Here is a 25,468-nt window from a genome sequence, read left to right on the forward strand (position 1 = left end):
AGCTGTTAATAAACAGCTGCCCTTCCTGCCTGGGAGCTCCCCTTCCTGCTCTGAAGCCGTGGCTGAGGCTGGGAGCTGATCCTTGGTTACCCTTGTAAATGATATGATAAAAATCCATATGGAAACCATTTGGGTGATGGGAATGACTGCTCACCGTTGCACATCATGCTGCAGTACTGTGTTTTTGATGTGGGATCCCCTCTTGCTCAGGAATTCAGAGTTTATTAGTCCCTGCAGGTTCTCCAAGCAGAATAGAGAATTATTGACTGTGGCAGCAGCAGCCTGTGCAGGATCTTTATTTTGTTTAAGGCAGTAACAGTTTCTCTTCAGTGCTGTCTCCCCACGTTAGAAGCATCGCCTGACCTTTGGTGTGAGTTACTGGGCACAAAGTTGGGCAGCATTCAGTGCCTCCATCAGTCCTGAGCAGTGTGAGACTATGGGGAGTTCAGTGCAGGACCTGCCATTGCTCTGTGTGTGGCACTGGGAGTGCTGTGTCTGCTCTGTGCTCCATGCAGGGCTCCAGGGAAGTCCCAGCTCCCACCTACTGCAGGTTTTCTGCCATAGGGTGTAAGATACATGTCCAACAGGGAGGGAGTCTGCTGCTTCTTATGTTTTATTCCTTGGGCAGCAGATAGGTCTCTGAGTGGGGATAACGTTACTTTCCCCATGTCTGCATGTGAGAGGAATGGGCTCAGTGCATGCCTACGGTATGTATGGGCTCCACCTTCCCACCCCCAACGTGTGGGGTGGGCGTGCACATGGGATAACAGCAGTGCAGCAGCCCTGCAGGACGGACCACACACCGGTCAGGTGCACAATGTGCTCCCAGGGCACCTGGCCCCCTGTTGACACCATGCTGTGCCATGCCCACACTGCAGCTCTGTTCTGCCCTGTGCTGGGCAGTGCTGTGCTGTGTCCGTGCTGCAGCTCCATTCAGCCCTGCACCATGCAGTGGCTGCACTGAATCCACCTGCAGACTGCAGAGTGAGGCTGTGCTGTCAGACACGTGTAAGTAAACGTTTGTAAACTTGTTTTTCAAATCTTTGTTTCTCAGTTACAGAAATAGAAAACAAACATTTGAAGACAAATACAGCCCAGGAAGAGAATATCTTTTTGTTTATTGAGTTCTTTCTTCTCCTTAGTGATACATTAAATTGGAAAAGCGCTTAAAAAAAAAGAAAATGAACTTCACATCATGGAAAAAAATCTTGAGCATTGCTGAGTTTATACAAGTGCCTCCCAAGCTGAAGGTAAATGTCAGTATTCTGTTTGCTCTTCCTGCCCATCACCAAATAAGAAAAGATTATGTATACCTGTTTCTAAACATACATGTGTAAAATAGTCCTTGCTGTGTTCTCTCTCACAGCAATGAGGCTGTAACATTTCACTGCAACGTTTGCTGGGCTCAGCGCAGAAAGGAGATGTTAAAACTCATGGCCTGATGAGCACAGTCAGTTACTGTCTGATCCCTGCTGCCTTCAGAAAGCATTCAGGTCAGAGGTTTGGTACCAGTGGTCTATTTGTCTGCCTGTCAGCAGTGCACGGCCCCACTGGGGGCTGTCAGCACCCAACCCCATGGGGGTCCAACCATGCAGCTGGGCTGAGCGCTGCCTGCTCTGAGATGTGGCTTCTTGGGTAGGGAGATACTGAGATGGGGGGTGATTGGGGAGGGAGGAGGAAAGAAGAAAAGGAAAAGGGAAACCTGAAGTCTGTCTAACTATAATTATGTGTGATACAAATATTTTGCACAAATGAACCTCAAGAGCCATTCAGCAGTGAGTAAGCCCTCTAAAATACTGATAAACATACATATGAACCTGCTGCTCTGGGGCTGGGATTTTGCCTTTGCAGGTACTGCCTTGTGGCTTAAGGAAAACTAAACAGGATCACTTGGAAGCAGTTCCAGGGCCTTGGAGTGCTGCTGATGGCAGCCCCTGGCACTGCTGCTGGAGCTCCTGCATGGGCTTCTCCTTCATCTTGGGGCTGGGAGAGGAACATCCCTCCACCCATGTGAGCCTTCAGCCTGCAGTGCAGTGTGCAGCCAAGGTGCTGTGAGAAGCTGGGTTGGAAGATGTGCCCTGCTGGGAGCAGCTTGGCAGCACTGATTAGAGCTGCTGCTTTAAGTGGTGCCCTGTTTTCAGTTCTCTCTCCCTCCACATCTTGGATAAGTTGAGAGAATGTATCGCCATAGCATCAAAACATCGATATAGTCTGTGCAAGGAGCTATGGGATCTGTCACAGAATGGCCTCCTGCTCTTACTAAAGTGGCCATTCTAATTAGCGCCTTTCCCCATCTCTGCCCACAGCCGTTCACATGCAGTGGCAGAGCCTTTTCTTTCCCCATCAGCTGGATGGATGCCCACTGGTTGCCATCACACAGCAGGTTGGGTGCACTCCTTTGTGCTCTGTGTGAAGTCTCAGCACCACACAATGCATTGCAGTGCAGTGCTGCCTCGGTGCTGTTTGTCCTGGCAGAAGGGAATGTTGTTCTGTGGCAGTGATGTTCTGAGCAGGGGTTGGTAGGAGTGATACGTGGCTGCTGTGTGTGCTAAATCACTGTCATGGGTGGCACTGAGCATAATGTGGTTCTGTTCATCTCTGGACCTGTCTGTGAGAGGGGCAGTTGTTCCCAGCTGTACAGCTGCTGAGGTTTCTGGTTTATTTTTAAGGGGATGAGAGGAACCCCCAGCAAAGTGCTGGTGTTGGCTCTGGGCTGTGCAGTGCCACTGAGGGCATTGCTGAAAGCTGTCCTGTTCTCTGCCTGCACCTCCACTTGTACCTGAGAGAGCATCAGGCAAAGAACTTAGTGCTGCTGGAAATCCCTTTCTGCTGCTTAAAGAGGAAGGGTCTGACAGAGCCAAGTGCAGGGCTGTGGGATAACGGGCACTGTTATCAGTCCCTCAGCTCTAAAATAAAGCATCCCTTGCTTGGGCTGCTCCAGGGCTGTGGTGAGTTTTGGGTCACTAACAAGGCTAATTCTATGGGTTTGGTATGTGATTAATGATGGATGAGATTTTACAGCAGTTTTGGATCCAGTGTTCATTGTGTCAGATGGGCATGGGTAGTCTTAACACTAATAAAAGCACGTGAGCCAGAGCCCCATCCTGTAGGAAGATGATGCTTGCTGCTTGGATCCCTGTGAGCACTGCTGCAGCCCCAAGGATGTCACAGCACACAGCGCTGTTCCTGCTGTGCGTGTTCTCCCCCTCCCACTCCATCCCCATGCCCTGCGTGGATCAGCTGCTCTGTGTCACTGCACACCTGGCCCAGCGCAGCTCCTGGGCCCACAGGTGCTGGGGGGGGGGGGGTCCCCTGAGCTCCACAACATCCTCAGAAGGGGCAGATGGGTGCAGGGCTGTGGGCACTACCTGTCAGTTGGCGGAGATGCTGCTGTAGCTCTTCCTGACGGGGAAGGTCAGCGGTGCTGACAGCTCCAGCGATGCTGCCCGTGGGTGCAGCACCCTGCGGGGGTACAGGGGGCTGCTGCCCAGGCGTGGGGAGGGCAGTGCAGGTGGCTCGGGGCTCCCCTGGCACAGCAGGGGCTCAGCTGTGGACACCAACTCGGTGCTGCTGCGGGGCAGGCGTGGGGAGGGCTGCGGGCCGTGCCTCTTGGGCGGCGGGCTGTGGTTCTGGAACCGCACCGTCTTCACCTGCTGTAAGGAAAGCAATGTGTCACCATGAGGGTCAGTGCGGCACCCACCTCGAGCACCAGGACCCACTGGGTGCCCTGGAGAGGGAGTGCTCTTCCCAGGGCAAGGGCAGGAAGACGTTCCCTTTGTCCTGCTCTGCAGGGAGCAGCCCAGTGTAGGGCTCGGCACCCAGCTCAGCTGTTTGCTTTTTCAGTACCCGAGATATAAGGAGAAATTACTTTCTGAAAGAACATTCAGATGTGGGAGTGAACTGTCCAGGGGGTGGGGAATCACTGACCCTGGTGTTGTTCCAGAACTGGGGGAACGTGTTTGCAGTTTGGTGGCTCTGCCAGTGGTGTGGGGATTGATTCTAATGATCCTTGGGATCCTTCTCAACTGAAGCTGTTCTATGGTCCATGGGAACAGTGGGGGTGGGTAGGGTTTGGATTTAGAGATATTAGAGGTCTTTTCCTGCCTTAATGGTTCTGTGATTTATGGGGAGCTCAGTGAGATTCATGCCTCACCATAGACCTCAGAAAGCCTCAAATTTTGATCACTGCCACTGAACTGATGAACACTGGCTCCCAATGAAAGGCATACTGCAGCACTTTGCTTTTCTGAAGGGCTTAATTCCAACAGCAGAGTCAGCAGCACCGATAACCCCAGCAGCACCCATCAGCCCGTGGGCAGCACTCTGTACCTTGTCACTGCTGTTACGGGACATGTCCGGCTTCACCAGGATGGATGGCGGGGCTGACGCGGGTGGCCGGGGCACTGACTCACTCTTTGCCAGTGTGTCCATGGCGTCCAGGATCACCGAGCTGCAGACAGATGGAGTCCTACTTTCCCCTCCTCTGACTGTGAGCGCTGGCGGGGCTTCGTGGGAGAAGCTGGGCCTCGTGCCCACCTCAGCTGTGCCAGCAGCGGGGCTGCTGTGGGGCGGGCTGCCATCATGTGGGTACGGCTGCAGCCCGGCTGTGGGCACACGGCGCAGGGAGTTGCCAGCCTGCAGCCCTGCCTGTGCCGGCCTCTGCAGGGACCCATCTGGGGGCGAGAGTAGGGGAAATTGGTTAGTGAGGTTCCAGCAGGAAAGCACAGGGCAGCAGCATGCAGCGGGAACCAACAGCACTGTAGGACATACTCCCAGTACTGTCCAGCCCAGCATGGTGCTGCCTGCCTCTCTGTCCTGTATGGAGCCCCCCCAGGTGCCATGGGGGAAGCAGCACCCACAGACCTGCTATTCTCCATCCTTTGCAGTCATGCTTTTGGCCAAGCATGTCTGTAAGTTTGCACCCAAGCCCTCCTCTCATCCCTATAGTTTGCTGCCATTGGTTGCTCTGCACTGGCTGCTCCATCTGCAGCTGCTCTCCAGGCTGCAACACTGGAAGTCGTGCACTTTATTTATTTGGCAGTGCGTCACTGTTTGCAAGATGGATTTTTTAATAAGAGCCACCACAGGTGTGTGAGGTCCTCTACAGCAAAACTGCTTTTAAGATAAACCCAGTGCTGAATCTAAAACCTCCAGCAGTGGCCCTTGCAAATGCGCTGGGCCTCGGCCAGCATCGCTGCCCATCTCCACCCCAACCTGGGGACTGTGCTGTGGCTGCTCAGACATTCAGTGCACCTTTCCACCTGCAGCCTATTCATGACTTCATGTATCTTGGATGTTTCTAAGCTGTAAAACTTTGCTCCTGAAACAAAATTATTCCATTCTGTTGCTCATCCTTTCTATGCTCGTTTCTAATTTTACTCTATTGGAGTTATCAGAATATGAGAAGTATTCAGGAGATGAGCTCACCAGAACTCCTACAATGGCACTGCTGAGTTTTACCCTTTTGTTCTGAGCTTCTTTCTTAAGAACTCCTGATAATACCTCATGCAACCTTCTGTAACTTCCTCTGCACATGGAGCTCTCGAGGTCCTCTGTGACAATCCACAAACCTCTCTCTGGAGGACCAAAACTAACGCACATCCCAGTGCTGTTTGCTCAACCAGGGCTCACTGCTCCCCATGGCACACTGGCACTCAGTGCCATTCCTGCTTCCTTTGCTCGATGTTGGCAGCACCTCGTGGATCCTTGCATCCATCCCAGACACAGCCCATAGCTCAGCCCATAGCACAGTCCCCCTGCACTCACTCTTCCTGGTGCAGCCGCGGCCGCGCCGCAGTGCTGTGTGCCCCATGGGCAGCGCTGCCTCCAATGCCCGGCTCTGTCGCTGAGCGCTCTCTGAGTTGCTGCCCTGCGAGGACAGCGAGGCGGCTGACAGCGTCCACGAGGCGTACAGCGAGGGCAGCTTCGAGTCGGGTGTGCTGGGTTTCCTGTTGGCAAAGGAGCAGAACGTCAGCTGGTGGTGGAGGGAGGCGGCGGTGCGTGCAGACGGAGCTCAGCACAGTGAAGTCCTCCAGCCCTGCATTCACAACACGGGGTTTGGAGGGCCCTGCACAGCTTCTGGGGCACTGCTGTTACTGCAGAGATAACTCGCAGGGAATAACCTGCCTGCAGTGTTTGACCAGAGGGGATATGAGAAAAAGAAGGGCCAGCAGAACTGAAGAACTGTAGATTTTGTCACAGCGTCTGTCTCAGAAGCAGCAGGTAACCAGCCAAGGGCACTGAGCAAGGAGAATGCTGCCGTGCTACCCTAACATACAGGTGCCCACTGACAAAAGGGATGGAGGACCAACGAGCCTTGGCCTGAGGCAACACACCATGAGTAGTGCAGATGTGTGCTCTGCCTGGGTGGCAGCAGCAGGAACAGTCAGAATCTGTCTCAAATCTTTCCAGCACTGTACCTAAATTTTTCCATAACCCTACAACTACGTTTGGGATCAGCTGCCCCAGCAGTCCCTGCAGCTCCTGCTCAGAACTGCGGACACCCATGCATGTCCCCAGCCCAAGGTGCACAGCCCTGCACCCCAATGCCCCTCCTGCAGGCAGGAGCCCAGGGAGCTGCTGGGCTGGGGATGGGGGAGATGTGGAGTGCTGTGTGACCCTCAGCACGATTCGCATGACTCACATGTTGGCTGAGAGGTGATGCTGCAGGTGGGGCAGAGTGACAATGGCTGCCGAGTGCCTCAGTGATCCTGGAGCAGGATAGTAGGATGCACTGACCTGCTGAGAGAAAACAGAATGCAGTATATTAATGTGAAGAGGGGCTTATTTTTGCCACTGGAGAAGCCATTGAAATCACTGGACAGGCCTCACCCATGCTTCCAAAAAGATGAAAACGAGACACAGAACCTCATTTTGTTGCAGACAGATCCAGCAAATGAGGTGCAAGGTCATTCAATCAGCACAGGTTTTGCTAAGGAACATGGACCTGCCCTTACTCTTGAAAACAAATCTTACAAATTGCAGGAGCAAAACAATTGAATGTGAATGTCCTGAGCTGTCCTGGCTGGTTGCTGTGTGTGTGTCCAGCAGTGCAGCCCAGGATAAATGGCACCAGGACAGCATCACCTCCTGTCACTGCTCCACACCGCTCCCAGAGCCTCCGCTCCCCTTCTGCAACTGCTGCCCCTTCTGTTGTGTTTCTGTGCTCCCCCACCAGCACCACCCCAGTGCAGTGGCTGTGCTTCACTGCGCTCTGTGCTCACACACCAACCAGCCCAGCACAAAGATCCCTGTGAGTCTGCAGGAGAAAAATGGTTGTTCAGAAGGAAGGAAACCTGACCAGGCAGCACATCATCGGTGCTGCGGTTTATGCTGTTGACAATAGCTCACACCGAGACACTTTGGGTAAAATTATATTGGGGTCATGAGACACGGTACCGATTCAATTGAATTATGGTTCTATTGTAGGGCTTCATTTCCTCTCACATAAAAGAGGGCCTAATATCCAGGGCTCTTTGCAGGCTAATGCTAAGCACAAAATGCCTGCTGGGTTTTATTGTGCGGACACCGAACTGCCAGGGGCTGGCTTATTGCTTTATAAAATGTTGGAGCAGCCTTCGGTGTGAAAGATGCCACATAAATCTAAACAAAACCTTTTTCCTCCCATTTCAGATGATCTGTGAAGTTCCTGTATTGAGATCTTCAGACGGAGCATGAAGCAGAAATGAGGCTCTTTGCCCCTGCAGCCAGCAGAGGATGTGCTCTCAGGAGGGCTGCCTGGGGGCTGCACAGTGTTCAGGATCCATCCATCTGCAGGCAGAGAGCTGCAGCAGGGGTTTCAGTACAGGTCAGCAACCCCAATTTCTATGAGGACCAACATTGCTGCTCGGAAGCAGCAGGAGGTGAGGGCACAGCTCCTTCAGGTGCTCTCACACTGTTGTATTTGCCTTTTGAGCAGAAGTCTGCCCTGCAGCGGCCTCCAGGGAGAGCTCAGTGGATGAATACTCCCAAAATCAAGGGCTCCAGATGGGCTTTGATGGTGGGGCTCAGGATGATGGCATGGCCCATGGGCCCTTGTTAACTGCCACCCAGAGCAGTGCTCAGGGCCACGTCGAGGAGGTCTGGAGATCTCAAAGGAGGGGACTCCAGTCCCTTTCTTCCTATGGGTTCCCAGGGTTCCCTGGGCACTAAGAACTGACCTCCCCTGTTCAAAAATGTCCCCAACATCCTGCTGAGCTGTTCTCCCCCGGGCGCTGTCAGTGCCACACCATTACACATCATCTCCCCAGTGCCCCGGTGTGTGCCCCCGTGGCGCAGTGGTTAAGGACGCCGCCTTGCAACACTGGGGCCCGGAGTTCGAATCCCCCCTGTGGCGCAAGTGGTAGAAGTGCCGCTCTGCTACATAGAGGCTCGAATCCCGGGGACTGGACTCGATGATCTCTAAGGTCCCTTCCAACCCACACGAGACTATGATACTATGATACTATGATCTCAAACCCTCCATCCAGCCACCAGCCCCATGATGTCCTGCAGCCTCACCTGGGTAGGGGTCCCTCTGGGCGCATCCTCACTGCCGGCCGCGGCCACACTGGGGTTGCTGGAGCTGATGAGCACCGGGGAGCTGATGCGCAGCGTGGGGCGGTCAGCAGGAGCGTGCACGATGCGGTTCAGTGTGTTGAGGGCGGTGGTGATGGAGAAGGGACGCAGGCTCTTGCGCCGGGCATTGGGTGCCTTGTGCAGCTCCTGGCCCTGTACCTTGTGGGAGGCCACGCTCAGCGGTGTGCAGCGCAGCGGGGTGGGCCAGGAGCCTTTGCTGCTCTGCAGGAGCTGCCGTGCCGTCGTGTTAGGCTGCAAGAGACAGAGGGAAGGCCCGGGGGGTGCTGCTGGTCCTTCTTCAGCAGTACAGCCGCAGGCAGGATACAACCAGCTTGATGGGGATCTGTGCAACATGGGGCTCGTGTGCTTCCCTGCCGTGCCTACAGCAACAAGTCCTGAACACCAAGTTATCCACTGTCACTGAGTCCCCACTGCCTGCAGCTTCTGAGCAAGGCTGGACCCCACTGTGCCCCTGCAGCCCATGGGATAATGCTGCTGAGCAGAGCCTGGCCTCATATCGGCGGTGCATACGGGAAGGGCCCGGCCCTGAGCTTACAGAGGTAATGTTCAAGCAGTGTTTCTTGGAAACTGCTGATCACTACAGCATTAATACAAAGGGCATGTGGTGACAGTGTTTTTCACCAGGATGGCTGCCAGAGGAATTAATCATGATTTACTGCTGACATGAACAAATTGCAAAACTTGGAGATTCTCACCCACTCATATGAGGCAATGCGCCCGGCTGGGGATGAATGGCGGTGGCTGGCGTGGGGCAGGGAGCTGCTGCTCAGTGCTCTAATTCTGCTGCATGGGTTATTTGTGCATTTCCTTCCTCCTCACTTCTTACAGTGTGGTTTAAAAAGTCATGCGTACACATGTACACATACAGGGTGGTCATAGCGTCTTTTCTCTGTGCAATTAAACCGCAGCCAGAGCCCAACTTCTCTGCCTTCTATAGAATCAGAGGCCCATTAAAGGGCACAGATGGGAGCATTGAAGCCAGGAAAGCCCCATTCCTCCCAGATCAGACCCACCGCTGCCTCCACCATAGTTAATTCCTGACTCCTTGGTGGCTCTGTGTGGCCCTGCCTGGCTCATTTCTGTTAATGTCAGACTTAAATGAGTTAAAACGATTTAATTAAATGAAAAGATGTCTTACCCAATATATTAGAGCTTCAAACAGGACATTCTACCTCTGCCCTTTTATAAAACAGCCACAAAGAGGTGCTTGCTGTAATTATGGTGATTGTAAGTGTTAACTCTGTTTCGAGGAATTCTTGTTGGTGCCAGACTCCCACTCAGTCCCACCACAGTTTGTGTCTGGAGTGGTGCTGTGAGGGCCCAGCCGGGCTCTGCCTGCTGCCCCATCTCTGCCCCCACCTTCCCCACACCACAGAGCCCAGCAGTGCTGTGCCAGGGCTGTACCCACCTCCACGAACAGCACGGGGAAGATGCCCACTTTGTCGCCCAGCTTGCCCTCAGCCCAGTTGCCATCGACTCTGCTGATGACGGTGATGATGTCTCCCTGCAAGGCAGAGCTCTGTTAGCGGGCGGCTCGCCCCACATTTCACAATGCTGCACCTCAGTGCTGCTCCCCTGCCAAACCCGCTGCTCCTTCTGGTGTGCCTTTGTTCCCAAATGCAAGTGCTTGTTCAGCACAACGCTCAAGCGTAGTTTTTGTTTAAGGATGCAAGCGTGGCTGAATGCGGACATGGGCACAAGCCTGGCAAAGGAATGTCAGACACAGAGGTGCTATTTGCTATTTCCATGTGGAAATGTTTCTGCAATCATCATGCCCAGAACAAAGAACAAAAATGGCATTTTAGCTCCAAACCAAGAAAAAAAGGCTGTGTGAGTGGTGGGGCAGCAGGTGTCACGCTGCCACAGTCCTCAGTCCATTACTTCAGGAGCTGAAATGGCCCAATGCTATTGCAGTGCAGGTGTTGGAAGTATGATGGCAGGGGTGGGTGGCAGGTGGGGCTTTTCGAAGGTCTATGTAACACAGCCAGTTCTGCTCCTGAAGAATGAGCTCGAGCTGTGCAGCACATCAGGCAGGTGCAGCTGCAGCACAGGAGCAGGCATCCCAGAGAGGAAAACCTCTCTGGGCTCCAACCTGCTGCTCTGCACTTCTTCTCTCCTTGGTTCCTCTTCTTGGTCAGGAGGCACAGGGGACTGCAGGCTCTTTGGCTTCTTGCCCCACATGCACCCCACATTCAGCCCTGACCTACTGGAGCCCAGACCTGCCCCTGTGCCTCTTCTTCCAGCTGGCCAGTGTGCAGGGAGCATTTATGCTGTACTGGGGAGGGACAGTGGCTTCTGCAGGGATGCTGCTGCTTCCAGGCACTGCTTCCTGCTGTGCTCTGCACTGCCTCACCTCCTTGTGACAGTGCAGGGACAGTTGACTGCAGGGAGGTGCAGTTGCACTGCAAACCATATTCTCTAGCCGAGAGCAAACACAAGCTCTGCAGCTTTTGGGGAATGAAAGGAAATCTGGGAAAAGTTCAGGTCCGGCTCTGCAACATGTGCCTCCAGCAGGATGCCTGGATTTGTCTCGGAGAACTGTTCTCAGACCTGCAAGCAATTCTCTTTGATATGTCACTGGGTATCTTTTCAGGTTCTCCTTCAGTGTTCTGGTGGGAGAGCAAACTGCCACCAGCAGCTGCTGCTCACCCACTCCAGCAGCCAAACCGGGGCCTGAAGTGGCTGCTCAGGGTCGCACTGTGCTCTCCCGGGATGCTCTCATTCTGCCTATGTCCGTGCACCCCCTCGGGGGAAGCTGGTTTTAGTCACTGCTGTCAGTGTCTGGTGGGGCTTGGAAACCTTCCTGGCTCTCAGCAGAGAGCTGCTATGGTGCTGCGAGGCAGCAGAATGCAATGCAATCTAAGGGAGAGAACCGGCCCAGCCCGTACTGCCCATCTCCTGCAGGGCGGTGTTACCTTGTGGAATGACAGGCAGTCGTTGTTCTCACTCTTATCCCTGCTCCTCAGGTCGAAGTTGTACAGAGCCCTGCAGAGGGGCGGTGGCAGGGGAGGCTGCTTGATGACCTGCACCGAGCTGGCTGGGAAGACCCCGCTGACGCCATTCAGCTCCCCCAGGTACCAGTTCTGGTCCAGCTGCCGGAGCAGCACGATAACGTCCCCTTTGTTGAACCGCAGCTCCCCCGGGTTGTGGCCCCGGTAGGAGAACAGCGCTTTGGCTCGCGGCACCTGTGGGACGAGGAACAGCACAGAGCTCAGCCGGGCAGCAGCGCTCAGTGCAGGCACAGCTCCCCACAAACATCTGTCATTACTGGGAAAAGGAAAAAGGAAAATAAGGCTAAAGTGTGCATTTGCTGCGACCCACTGCCCACAGCCTTTCCTGGTGTCTTTTTCTAATGAGATCAAATTCCAAAATACTTCTTCTAAATGCGTATCTGGATGAAAAGCTGGCTGAACTTGTCTGAGAATGTTAAGGAAGAGTTAATGCCTTAAAGTAGCCATCCCATGGGATCCTACTGCCTGCTCTAAGTTCCCTTCTAATAAAATCTGAGCTGCAGCAGGTGCTCATCCCACAGTGTCTCTGTGCTCTGCTGAGCAATCCCAGATGTGCCTTTGGAAATCATCAGAATGGAAGGTTTGCTTTTAGTGCTCATGGAGGACTTGTGGAGATACCTTGAGCACAGTCCTATGTCCCACAGCAGCTCAACCTAAAACAACAGGGCAACCTGTGTTTGTGCTTCCAGTTCTTTATAACGTTGCCATGTTGTGTGAAGCACAAAGCACAGAGTGAAGTGGCTCAGCAGGGCTGTGCTGTGCCCACGGATGGGGCTGCTGCTCAGATGGCAGCACTCAGAGCTGGGGAACCAGCATCCTCTGGGGCAACGGTCACATAACTGCTGCTTTAGCGCAGGCTGTGTTTGGACACTGAAGTTCCAGCACTCGTCAGCTGAACTCCATCTGGGCTCACATCAGCTCCCCAGAATGGTCCCCACAGCACATGCCCAGCCTGGACCCCTGGGAGAGCAAGAAGGGGAGGAGAGAAACATGGTGCTGGTTTGTTTGGGGAGAGCAAAGGAGCATAGGAAAGGATTGCAGTCTGGGGAAGAGAACATCTCCCAGTGCTCCCAAATGCTGACACGAGGAGAAAGGAACCAGGAGGAGAAAAATTTTATGTGCTACATTTTCTTCAAAGCATTTGGAACAGGAAGCAATTAGTTTAATGTTTTGTTCTAATTGACTCATCTTGTCTGTTAATTTGCAGTAATAGTAAACACATGCACTTGGCTTAGTAACACTGAAAGTGCTTTGGTGGGGGAAAAAAAAGGAAATCATTACAACCAAATTCAGGAGAGCTTTGTTCTGCCATCCCATCCCATCCCATCCCCACTCAGTGCCTGGCCGGGAAGTACAGAACCAGCAGTGCTGCCACTGCAAGGAAACACACTGCAAAAGCATCGCAGTGCAGCACAGGGCAGCTCAGCCGTGAGCCCGTGTCAGCCCAGGACACAGCACAGGTAGGATCACTTGTGTTAGCAGCACCAGAAAACAAAAGGACCCATGCAGACTGTGGAAGCAGATGTGGAGAAAAGGAATACAAACGTCAGGGGATGATGAGAGAGTGGCTGCACAGCAAAATAAGGCCAAACATAAAAGGCACCAAGAACAAGTTATGGAAATGTATTGAAAATAAGAGAAACTCTGAAATGAAATGCAAACCTACTACTAAAGGGAAAAGAGTGACGGGGTGCTGAGAAGTCTGGAATGTTCTTCCTTCAGCAAGAAGAAGGACCGTCAGACCCTCCACAAAGTTAGTTCTAATCAGACAGAAATGTGGGCCAGAACTGAGTGCTGAGCAGGATGGGATGGGATGTCTGTGTGCAGAACTCAGCCCTGCAGGGTGAGGAAGTCATTACCCCTGAACAGTCACTGCTCATCTGCAAGACCTTGGAGAAGGCAGCAGTGCTCCCAGAGGACGGGAACTTGTTGTTGGACTTGTGGATGCAGACACCTGATTGTTAATGTTAATGCGTCTGTGCTTCTTTAGAATCACAAAACTATGCACAGTTTTGGTCTGTTGGGGAACACCTGCAGCAGGAGCAGCCCAGCCCAGCACTGCTCTGCTCTCTTTGCAGCTGCGCTGTGTGTGACCGCTCCCACCCCCTGGATTTGAGGCTGAGAAGGGAGAGAGGATTGTTTAATTATTTTGGGCATTTGGCATCCGCTGCGCCAGGCACTCAGTCATCCAACGCGTCTGAGCCTCCCTCTGTACAAAACAAAGACACAGATTGAATATATGCATGCGTGTGTAAGGGAGCGACACAAAGCAGCTCCTCATAGCTGAGAGAAACGCGCTGTAATTATCTTCAATGGGCTCGTTATAACCTCCTCGCTATTGACAGCGAGTGAATGTGAGCACATCCTCACAGCAGATACCGAAAGGAACGTGGGGCTTCTCGGGTCACGGGGGAGGCCCAGCTTGGTGCTGGGACTGGGGACCAGCTGGATGCTGGCAGAGCCGGTGCATGGTGCGCCCGGCAGCACTGCCTGTGCTGGGCAATGTGTGCACTGCCTGTGGTACCGGGAGCTGCCGTCGTGATCTCCTTTGTGATAGCGCAGTGTTCAGGGCCCTCCGAGATCCAGCCGGATGAAAGGAGCCATTTGAATGTAAATTAATTGCCACTGCAATTCTGTTTTTCTGCTTTTCGGCAGAGGAGATAACTCCCGCCTCATCACACAGAACAAAGCCATCCGAAGCGAACCCGTCGCTCCCATCTCCTCGGGTAATTACGTCTGAGGGCTCAGACAGCTGTGGTTTCTGAGCTCCCCTCCCAGGTCTGCTCCCACCTGCCAGGTGCCAGCAGTCGCTCCCAGCCAGCGCCAGGGCGGGTCTGTGCTCCTGCGGGGCATGGAGGGGTTACGGGCACGGGAAGCTGCGGGTACAAGCTGGAGGCTGCAGCCACTCATGGGAGCACAGCACACAGCTGAGAAACTGGAGGGCAAGCGGGGCTGTGAAGAGGGTCACAGAGCAGCCTGTGCAACATGAGGGGCAGCAGAGTGGGGAGAGCAGCTGTGCCTAGGAGGCCGTGGACCTCGGGATCAAACCCCTGTTGAGCTGTGCCTGCTGCTGATCTGGCTTCACAGAGACAGTGATGTCAGGAGTTGTAGAGCAGCCCTTACCGAGGGCTCTGCAACAGTTTGTGACTCAGTGCTGCTGCTCCTGGCCCTGGGGCTCTGCAGAGCTGCACAGCAGCTGTGGTGGAGGACAAGGCCATATTAGGCTTCACCTGGCTGATATGAAGCCACAAGAGAGGTTTGAGGCATGCAGAGCCAGTGCCAAGATGCAGCAATGCAGGTGTTCCACCTGCGCCTGGCCTTGTTTCAGAGCTATGCTCCTCCGTGCAGACAGAGTGTGGTTGTGATGTGGAGCTGAGGGCTGAGCTGGGACCCACACCTGGAGCAGGGCTGGGCTCTGCTCTGCCTTTGGGCCCTCTGCACTGTTGCCCTGTGCAGCCACTCTCAGGTGGCTGGCAGTGCTGCATTCAGCACGCTGCGATGGCGGCTGCACTGCGTGTCATGGCTCTAAGCCTCATGGAAAACAAATGTGTCAGCCCTCAGCATGCCCTGTCATGACCCGCTGCTTCGGGACCACGTGGCCCTGCCACGTCTGCCTGCCATGCAGGGAGGAACCCCAGCGCTGCTCCTTTCCACTTCCCATCCACATGGGTCCATGTTGACTGCAGTGCCATCCCTGTGCCAAAGGGAAGCTGTGCCCATCGGGCTGTGGTGGAGCAGTGCTGTGAAGCAGTGCCAGAGCTGTGGAGGGGCTGAGGCAGTGGCTCACAAGGCTGCAGGATGTCAGTGTCTCTGTGCCATGTCCTTGCCTCTGATTAAACCTAGCTCCTCTCTGCACTTTGCTTTTGCCCTGCAATGGCAAAGCTTTGCCTTCATGTTATTTCAGCAAAGTGCTCACTTAGGGATGGTGCATCTCTCCATTCCTCTGCAGCCTTTGCCTAGCAGATGTTTTGATGGTAAGTTTACAGTCACTGTGTGATGTGTGATGCACTGCCCTTGACTGACCCATGGGTCAGACCTAGAACAATCACTGCCCACATGCCCTTGGCTGCGCTCGCTGTAGCCCAGGCCTGGAGCAAGATGAAGGAGCTGCTCTCCTCCCTCTGGCCTTCCACTTCCCAAAGGAGTCTGACTGCCTCTGAAACCAAGGCATGCATGATCCCAGCAGATGTGGTTTCCCAGCAGGCAAGGCTTGCTCTCCCTTCCTTGCAAAACCATTCAGAACTTCTGAGTTCCTGGTTGTCCTGGACCCGAAGGAAACCCAGTATGGGATCTGATTTCCACAAGAGAGATATTTGTCTCTCAGAAATAGCGTCCAAGCTGTGTCCTCCTTCCTGGCAGTGGTAGAAGAGGGGCCTTCCCCAGGCCAGGAATGGAAAGCTGGGCTCAGTCACCCACTTACAGTTCCTAAGGAATAGGTTTTCTTCTAAATTTGTCATCATTGAGTTGTACGGTGCCTCACACAGTGCAGTCCTGAGTCTAAGTGCTGAAAATTAGTAACAGCAGAGCAAATCACTGCACTGAGGGGCAAGCACTGCAGATTCCCCTGTGAGGAGAGCAGAGGAGAGGTAAAGAGAAGGCTCAGCCCGAAGCATGGCACAGGCATTCTCACTGCCATGAGCTGTGCTCTTCTTGGGCACTGCCGAGCTTTGCCCAGCAGAGTCAGTGTGAACATGCCTGTCCCAGTGTCCATGCCAAGGAGTGCAGTGCAGTCCATCCAGGTGCTGAGCTGTATGTACCTGAGTGGAAGCCAGGTGATGGCAAGCAGCAGCGGCAAAGAGCCTCAGACTTTCAGCCTCCTCGGTGACCACGGTGCTTAGAGGTGAATGCGTTACCCTGCAGAAATCCTGCTGTTCTATTCCTGACTCGCCATCTGAGTCTGACTCATTGCCTTGGTAACAAATTAAAACACTTTCATGTATTTGCAGCTCAGCACCTCATTTTGTGGAACCAGGGAAACTGGCTCCTGCTGCTGTCCCAGTGCCCTGCACAAAGTGGCCCAGAAGCACCCAGCCCTGCTGTGCCTGGAGACACACAGTGGGTTCCTCAGTGCTGTGTGGGCTCTGTATGGCACCCTGCCTGCCCCACTGCTCCACGGTGCTGTTCTCCCTGCAGCTGTCTCTGCCCAGGACAGATGGACTCCCCGGTACCACGCTGTGTGCAGCTCCAGTTCTGCTTCACAGCTACAGCTGAGTGTAATGCTGTTGAATGCAGCTCTCTGGGGTATGCACTGCTGGGTAATGGATACTGATGTGGCTCACCTCTACCATAGACGAGAGAAACTAAAACAACGTGCAGAGGAGGGAAAACCATGCAATGGAGAACATGTATAGGGCAAAGACAGACACTTGAGTCACGCTGGCAGGAGCAGTGGAGGTGAACTGGGGCAAATCTGTCCTCCAGAGAGTCACCAGACCCCACGCATTCAGCACTGGACTGTATAGGTGGGAATGGCTTAGGGCAGGCTGGCCTTGCATGGAGCTGGGCTTCCCCCCACAGCTCTGTGCCTGGTATAACACAGCTCTGTGACAGCACAGCGACCATATCTTCTCTTCCAGGGGGTTGTGAAGCAAATGGGACAGAGATGTGTTTGGCCCTCCTGGGTGCAGCCATGGGGTGGCTCCGAGTGAGGTTTCACTGAGATCCAGCAATCCAAATCTTGTCTGTCAAATTCAGAAAGGAGCTGGAGATGTTTCTGGAGGAGCAGAAAATACCGAGCACGGGCTCTATATATAGTGCCCATGTGAAGGTGGCAACGTTGGAGTGCGGTGTATTTTTATCCTGTAGAGATGTTATCTGCCCGTCTCCCACAATGTGCAGGAGGGATGGCTGCAGTGCGCGGCTCCTGCAGAGAGCTGCTGAAGGTGAGGCAGTATGGTGTGCAGTCCTGGCCCGCTGCAGGGCTCAGAGCCCTGTCCTTGCCCTGGCCCCACATGTTATTGCCCTGCATGGCACAGGCCAGGAGTGCTGCTTTCCATCACAGCTTCCTGCTGCCCACATGTCCAGGCTGGGGCTGGGTAAAGGGATGCTTTGGTGCAGCAAGAATCACGTCCTGCACACGGTAGGGGCGGCTCCGAGGAGTTCAAAGGATTCAGTGTCAATTATTTGTGTGTTCACCTCCTACCAAATGCTTTCATTCCTGAGTTCCAGACAGTTTATTACATGGAGATCCTGAAAATCCAAAATCGAGTCCTCAGCACAGACAGTCCCAGGGTCCAGGTCCCTGAGCTGCCTCCTGGGCAGTGGCCCTCAGTACTGCCACCTTCAGCTGGCTGGGCTGGGCATGGCATGGGGAGAGGGGAGATGATGGGCAGGTAAGAGAGAGCTTGGGATGGGCTGCAGCTGCAGCTCTGTGGCTCCTTGCAGCTCCTGTGCTCCCAAAGGTGTTGCAGCTCTGTTGGGGCTGCTGGCATTTTGCATGCTGAGAGGTGCAAATCTTTGGTTTGCTTGCAATGATTTAGATGGTGTTTTTGTCATGCTTATGTGGATGAAGAGCAACAAGCTGGCAAGAAAACATCTCTGGGAGGCGAAACTTCACTCGAACTTGTGATTTCTCAGTTCCACGGAGTAAAGGAAGTTTATTTATAGATGGTCTTTTTTGTAAAACAAAATGTGTCTTCTATCCTGCCTTGACGGTGCACCAGGCTGCAGTGCAGCACGGTGTGTGCTAATTTTATTTGCTCTGTAGCATGAAGTGGTGCACATCCCAACGGCAATCAGCAGCCTGCAGGTGGAGGTGGTCCTTCTCTGGGGACCCTACCACCACCCAGCGCAGGGAGCATTGCACCATGAGCAGCAGGAGAGCAGCTGTGGAGGAGCAGGATGCAGAGAGCTGTTCTCTGGGCTCCCAAATTAGAGCAAGCACTTGTTTGGGGGCGGCCGTCCTGTGGGAGCCCAGAATCACAACTGCAGGAAGCCCTGCAGCAATCTCAGCACTACCTGAGCAACTGCTGGATGGCTGCGGCCATGGGGTGGTGGGGACAGCCACGTTCCTGGGGACTGAGCACTGAGCACTGCTTGGGATCTGCCTGTGAGTGGGGCACTTCATGGCTGACAGTGAGCACTTTTGCCCCTGCTTTGGGATGTTGGTAATGGGGTCATTCCAGGAGTGTTAGCAAAGCCTTGAGGATGCTGGAGGAAAAGGAAATCAGCCCAGTTCTAACTTTTTCACAGAAGTGATCTAAAAATAATCGTGAGCCCAGATTTCTGCTTTGGAAGAGCAGTGCTTGTTAAATAATGATGATAATAATAATAGTAAAAGTAGTAGTAATAGAAGCACTACGGGGCTTCTGCTGCCTTCGCCAAGCAGGGAGCTGCCACTGAGCAATGCCCACAGCAGTCCCTGACCATCCCGAGCACAGGTAAAGGAATGTGCAAGGGGTGAGAGATGAAAGCTGTGTGCTGCACACCCTGTGTCCAGCTGCCCTCCATCTGAGGCATTTCGGGGCCGTGCTGGATGTTTCCCTGCAGGAAACCCCAGCCCATAAGCTCCAATGGTTGGCTTGGAGGCAGGATGACCCTCTTGTGGCCCTGAGGCCCCTGGCTGTGCACCATCCCCTACTGCACAGAGCTCACAGCCGGACAGCAGTATGGGGCCTCCACGGCACAGCAGAGACAGATCTACTGCGAGTCTGTCCATGTCTGCAAGGCTGAGGTGTGCCCTGGGCTGATCAGAGACACGACACTGAGTAGTGCAGGTGGAAGAAAAGGAAATTCAGTAATATGAGCCCCAATTGAGGCAGAGGCAGGCTCCCTCTCATGCCACATCCTAATTATTTCAAAAAAGCTTTTGTACTGTTAGAGAAAATGACAGGAACAGCTTACAGCTTTAAAATTAGCCAAGGAAAGCATCCCTAGATGAAAGTAGAGTTCAGTATCTTTCATCACTGAATCTCAAGGCGTTTTGCTAGGGGCAGAAATATCCTTCCTCTGTAATTCTGAGGAAACTGAGGTGCATTTCTCCATCTCTGATAGTTACAGCCCTGCAGTGACCCATCTGATGGCTATCACAACCAGTGAACCTCCTGAAAGTTAAAGCATCAGAAATGACTCCTGAGAGTCAGGAGGGACCAGAAAGCTTCAGAGAAAAGCAGCAAAGTTTGTATAAAGAGGAAGGCAAACTGCATTTGTCTGAGCCTGGGGCTCAGTGCAGTTACTACTACGGTGAGCTCCAGAGAAATATCACAAGGAAAACAGCAGCCAGATTTGCAAACAAAAGAACAATCTCTCTTACTCCAAACATCTGTGCAGCATTACTGGCATGGCGGTTTGGCACTCCCGGCACACAGGGACAGAGCTGTGTGCTCACAGTGACGAGCGCGGGCGCTGCTTACCCCATCCGTGAGGCTCCTGGGGGCGGTGGGCAGCCGGTGCTGGGCAAGCTGCAGACCTCGCGGGGCCCTGCGGATGCAGGCAGGGGAGGACAGGAGCCCTGAGCGCTGAATGGAGCCAAAGCGGGGTGCATTCTGCCCGTACCTGACACCATCCAGCAGGCGGATGAGCAGCAGGTTGGCTGGCAGCTGCTCGATGCCGCAGAGGACGAGTGTCCTGCACTCAGGGCACCGGAGCTCCTTCTGGGACTTGAGGATCCTCTGCAGACAGGGCTTGCAGAACGTGTGCTGGCACGGCAGTACCTTGGCTGTGGCATCGAGCTTTTCGAAGCACACCGGGCACTCCAGCAGGTCGAGCAGAGCCAGGTCATCCATCGTCAGCTGAGCTGCCGTCACGGCTCTGCTTGAGACGTCCACATAGCACGGACACAGGCTCTGGGCTGCGGTAGGCACCCTGTGCCGAAGGGAGGAGGAATCAGAGCAGAGCTCGGCTGCTGGAGCCTGTACCGCATCCCACCTACATGGCAAGGCAGCGCCTCACGAGCCCGTTTGCAAATACCTACTTTGCACTCCCATCCAAGCTGCGGTGAGTCAGTACTGATTCAGGAGCGAGGGGGCCGTGCCCAGCAGCCCCGCATGGCACCGTGCAGTGGGGCAGGGCGGGCACCGTCCCTGCAGCACCCCATGGAGCTCCCAGAGCTCCTGTTCTGTTCTGTGGGCATCTGGTGGCACAGCACAGAGAGGGCGCAGCCAGCACAGCTCGGTAAGATCAACCTGAGCTGTTTACTCCCAGCTCCAGCTCCAAGCAGCCCCTCACACACCCATGCACCGCCTCGCTCCCAAGATCAGTCCTAATTAAGCTCTCTGCCTACCGGTTTTGACAGCAGCTCTATAAAAAGCCCTCCAAACACAACTATCATCCTGTTTTACCTTAGAGGGCCGTGGGGAGCTCTGTGCCGACGTCCTCACCAGCCAGGCTGCCTCAGCTCCCACAGCCCAGCAAGATTATTCCTCCCACAGCACGAAGTCACTCAACCCGTTTGGCTCCTTCGGGGCTGTGCTGGCTGTGCTCGGGCAGGCGGCTCTGGGCTCAAGTCACAGCTTGTGGGAGAGCAGCACCTTCCGTGTGCTGGCCAGGTAAGAGCAGTGCCGCCTGTGCCGAAACCTCCCCCAGAGATGGTGTGTGAACATGGATGTTTGGGGAGTGTGAGCTTCCCACCGCTGGGGCTCACCCTGCCTTGGTCATGGGGTGCCCATGGCCATGAACACCCTCACACACAGCTGGGCCAGGGCTGGGCACCAGCAGTGCTGCTCCCAGGCTCTGAGCTGCGGATGCTTGAGCAGACCAGGAGTGCTGCTGGGGATGGCAGAAGCCAGCATCATGCTGCCTGAGCATCATGGCTCTGTGTCCCATCATGAGTCCCCGTAGTGGCTCCAGCAGCCCCAGCCGTGTCCACATCCTCCCAGCACAGTGATAGGTTGGTGATGCTGAGGGTGCTGCTGCCTGCAGCACTGTGACACTCACACCATCCTCCAAACACTGGGTCACCTCCACCCTCACCATCCCAGCACGGCTTCCATAGGGGCTGTGAGGGGTGGGAGGGTGCAGTTCTATGAGATCTACTTTGCACAGCTCCATTTCTGGGCAGGCCGGGCCCATTGGGCACACTGCACCCACAGGCTTTGGCTCAGAGGGATTTGCCATCTGGCTGGGAGCTCCATGTGCAGCACCAACCGCTGCAGCAGGGATGGCCGCAATCTCAACTGTGTGTTTGCAGCCAGTGAGTTGGAGGAAAGGACTGTAGACCCAAAGGGTTTATTTCTGTTTGGTGCTTTTACACACAGTGCAGTGGTGTTGAGAGTGCAGGACATTTCAGCTCTCTGGGGAGGGCTATTTCCAGCAGCATTCAGCAGCCACAGTAGATGTGCTCCTTTCAATATCTGTTCCCCACAGAGTGATTTTGGTGGAGAAACTTTTAGTTTTAAATGGTGGCCATTTGGCTGAATTAAACACTGACATCTTCAGGATAATGCACAGAAACAATTACTTCACTCTGTTTCATCTCAGGTCTCCATTTACCTTGGTATTTCTTTGTAGTCTGTCATATGTTTGATTGGCGCTTGGCTGACAGTGCACGCTTTGTAATGAATGACGTTGAGATCAACATCATGTGTTGGGCTGCTGCTTTAGAATGCAGCGTGTGACATGAGCCGCACTGAGAACAGGTTTGGAAGTTTGTTTTTTGTCGTGTTCTTTTTTTTTTTTTTTGTTTTTTACATATTCTTTTCTATTTCTGTGCTGCAGTTCATACACACATGGTGTGTTTCCATCTGACTGGAAATGAATTACAAAATACCGCAGTTGGGAACTGATGGGGTTGAAGCTGAGCAGCTAAGTTTGTGCTCACAGGTAGTGCTGTTCTCAGATGCAATTTGTTCTCGAGTCCTTTAAAAATTCTTTCAACTTTTCCTAAGACCTGATTTGAACTAGTTGTGGTCAATGGGTGTGACTGGAAGCTCCTGTGAGAAGGTTGCATACCTTACCGCACACTTCTGCTGCCCATGGTGGATTTCCATGGAAATCTGTGGGTGCTGCACAGGCACGGGTGACTCACTGCTGCCCTGCATCCCCGCTGGCCCCAGACGCATCCCAGGCACATCCCAGCTGTGTCCTGACCACATCCTGGCCAGTCCCAGCTGTGCTCCCACTGGGTTCTATCTGTGTTGGCCCTCGAGGTCGGGGCAGAAGCCGGCTGCTGGGTGCCAGGGGTCAGCTCCAGTATTTGGGGGCTCTCCGAGGGCTTCTCTTCTTTCTCCTGAGTGAAACAAGTCTGTTGAAAGCAGGTACAGTGCTGGCAATCTGAGAGTGCAGCCACATGCTGCAGCTTGGGGCAGCTCTTTCTTTGCCCCCAGTAGTGTCCACACAGCTCCCTGCCTGCTGTGCACAAAGAGCCTTTCAGGCAGGGGTGGCCGCTCTCCCGCCCAGGAGTTTCCAGCTGCCCTGCCTGGTGCAGAGAGGCTCTGATCCTGGCTGCAGCCCTTAGGCTTTGCTGCAACATAAAAAATGGATGATTCCAGCACTTAGCATTATACAACTCCTTAAATCTTCAAAGTGCTCTCCTAATGCTAATTCAGCCATGGAACACTCCTTGGGCTGAGTGTCACCCCCCCCTTTGCATGGAGGAACTCAAGGATGAGGCCACTCAGCAGACCAGTGCCCAGTCTGGGGCTGGGCTGTGCAGCTTTCCAGCTTCTCAGTGTTCAGACTGTCCCACAGAGCTCTATCATCTGTCTCTTCCTTGCAGCGTGTCTCATAACTGGGGTTAAAGCACAAAGGCAGAGCTGCGAAGTTGCTGGTCCTTCCCTTTCATTTTAGCAGTCTGTGCTTGGTGCTGATGCTGTAATTAGCTCTGGGCTGGATGTGGACACGTGATTCTTCTCTGTGGCTCCATTACTCTGAACGTGTGCTCAGCACTGGTGCTGGCAGAGAACCATGCAGTGCTGGGAACCAGCAAGGGACACTCAGGAGGAACAGCACAGAGAGGCTGTGTGTGCCCATCTGCAGGAGCTGCAGTCCCAGAGGAGGAAAAGTATGGAAACACCATTTCCTTCCATCAGCTTTGAATTTCTCATACTGTAACTCTGCTGACCATTTTGTGTTCTCATGACTGTGAGGCAGTAACATACAGAAGCCCAGGTCAGCTCCAGGCTGCAGTCAGTGGGGCCACAGCAATGTGCAGGGTCACAGCATGTGCAAGCAGTAGAGCACAGGCTGCAGCACCTTGTGAGGTTTATAAAAAGCTGCTGTCACCATATACAGCGCGGGTGGGTGACACATGCCTCCTCCTCCAGGAAATGAGGGACCCTTCATGCTGTTTTTAGATCCTGGAGGGCAGGGAGAGGGGGTGCCACTTGCAAGCAGCTGCAAATTATAGCTCTCACACTAACAGCTTGTCCTCCTGCCACCCACAGCCCAGGCACAGCGCATGGCTCAGTGCCTGCGGAGGAGGCGAGCAGCCCCCCAGCCCTGCTTGGGGATGAGGTCACCACGGTGGCCACGTCCCCACACACTGCTCTGATGCCACTCACGCTGCTGTGTGTGCCCTGTGCTGGGCAGCATTACTGGGGATAGAGCTGGGTGGGGAACGTGGAGCCAGGTGAGAAATTGTGGAGCAGGGTGAGAGGACAGAGCCAGGCCTGCAGGCTGTCAACGTGATGATGGCTTCATGGTCTGAGACTGGAGATGCTCTTGGGGAGGGGAGAGTGTGGGGGGCCCAAGGAGCTGCTGATGGAGCTCTATCCCTGCAGCACCATGTCCATGTAGCTCTGCCTCGCTCTGCCATGCTGTTTGTGCCCATAGTACAGCAAAGGGACACGGAACTGGGAGCACTAAGCCTGCTGCCTGCCACCTACCTGATAAGGGCCGAGTCTGCAGGGGGTGATTTTCATTTTTTAAGATGAAAAGAAATAAAAGCTTTCAAGTAGCAATGGTCCTGAGCACCAGCCCAAAAGGCCTTTGAATGTTGCTTTGAGTGCTTCTCAGCTGCTCTTCACACAGAGCTGACTGCAGACAAAGTCAGGGTTTGGTTACCTCATTAAATAGTGCTGCCAGGAGCAGTGCTATTGCTCTCCCTCAGTGCTCCCAGGTGTTCCTGGCCGGCGGGACAGCAGTGGATGGGTTATAAATGTCTGGTGAGCACAGTACTGGGAGGGGATCTGGGGATATGCCCTGCCTTATGAAGGGTGTGTGGCCCTGCTCTGTGCTGCTGTGACTGGAGCTGAGCTTGGCTGTTTGATATGGGCTTCTGGAGGGTAGGAGCTGGGCATGGGGGTCACTCAGCAGCACTGCCTGGGGCCACGCCGGCTCAGCTGCACACCTGTCCCTGGTGATGGAACATCAGAGCTTTCTGGTTGCAGCCACTGTGTTTCTGGAGGTACTTGTAGGGCAGCACTACTTTCTTCTGTGCTGTGCTTGCTGTTCTGCCATTTGCTGCATGTGTTCTGCCTTTTCTGAGCCCTGGCTTTGCTGCACAGCTCTCAGTGGCCGGAGGGGTTTGCTGCCCGTGGCAGAGCCCCAGCCCTGGAAATTTCCCTCTTCAAAGCACTCTTTCCTGGGTTTTGTTTATTTGTGACTTCAGGATTTTTGTGTGTGTTCAGGGCTCTTCCTTCACCCACACTGTCCCCAGGGCTAAGACCATTAGCAGGAGCTGTAGGTCTCTGTCTTCCTCTCCCCATGAGCTCAGTCCCAGCAGCGCAGCTTCGTGTGGCTCCCCTGGAAGCATGGGGTCTTGTGCAGTGGTGGTTAATGAGCAAGGGACTGTGGAGCTCTGCCTCCGAAGTGCTTTGTGGCTCACTGCTGACTTGTTCTCCTACTACACATAAAAGCTCCGTTCCTGCCTTTTTTGCCACCCTTCCTCAGAATCACTGAAATGCTACAACTTTTTTCAACACACACGTAGCGTACACGTAGCTGTGTACACGTAGCACAGTAGTAATTAGAAGAGAGAAATGAGGTGAAATAGGGTTCTGTAA

The 25,468-nt window shown here is 54.0% G+C and overlaps 1 protein-coding gene across 3 annotated transcripts; it reads right to left on the reverse strand.

The window, feature by feature from the left end:
* Window positions 1–1,088: 1,088 nt before the first annotated feature.
* SH3RF2 (SH3 domain containing ring finger 2) lies at window positions 1,089–20,952 on the reverse strand. 3 transcript variants are annotated; one of them, XM_032447502.1, is made up of 9 exons: window positions 20,867–20,952; window positions 19,940–20,390; window positions 11,493–11,762; window positions 9,986–10,081; window positions 8,500–8,808; window positions 6,644–6,741; window positions 5,767–5,948; window positions 4,330–4,673; window positions 1,089–3,653 (listed from the first exon to the last, which is right to left on the reverse strand). In XM_032447502.1, exons 2-9 carry the CDS (start codon window positions 20,309–20,311, stop codon window positions 3,372–3,374), a joined length of 1,953 nt encoding a protein of 650 aa, XP_032303393.1. In that variant the 5' UTR covers window positions 20,312–20,390; window positions 20,867–20,952; the 3' UTR covers window positions 1,089–3,371. The 3 variants fall into 3 exon arrangements, with proteins under 3 accessions (XP_032303393.1, XP_015731022.1, XP_015731023.1); XM_015875536.2 differs by lacking the exon at window positions 20,867–20,952 and adding an exon at window positions 20,500–20,720; XM_015875537.2 differs by lacking the exon at window positions 20,867–20,952 and having other exon boundaries at window positions 6,644–6,738; window positions 19,940–20,489.
* Window positions 20,953–25,468: the final 4,516 nt, after the last annotated feature.

The sequence above is a fragment of the Coturnix japonica genome, chromosome 13 (genome assembly GCF_001577835.2).
Source record: "Coturnix japonica isolate 7356 chromosome 13, Coturnix japonica 2.1, whole genome shotgun sequence".
In the NCBI taxonomy this organism is placed as follows: Eukaryota; Metazoa; Chordata; class Aves; order Galliformes; family Phasianidae; genus Coturnix; species Coturnix japonica.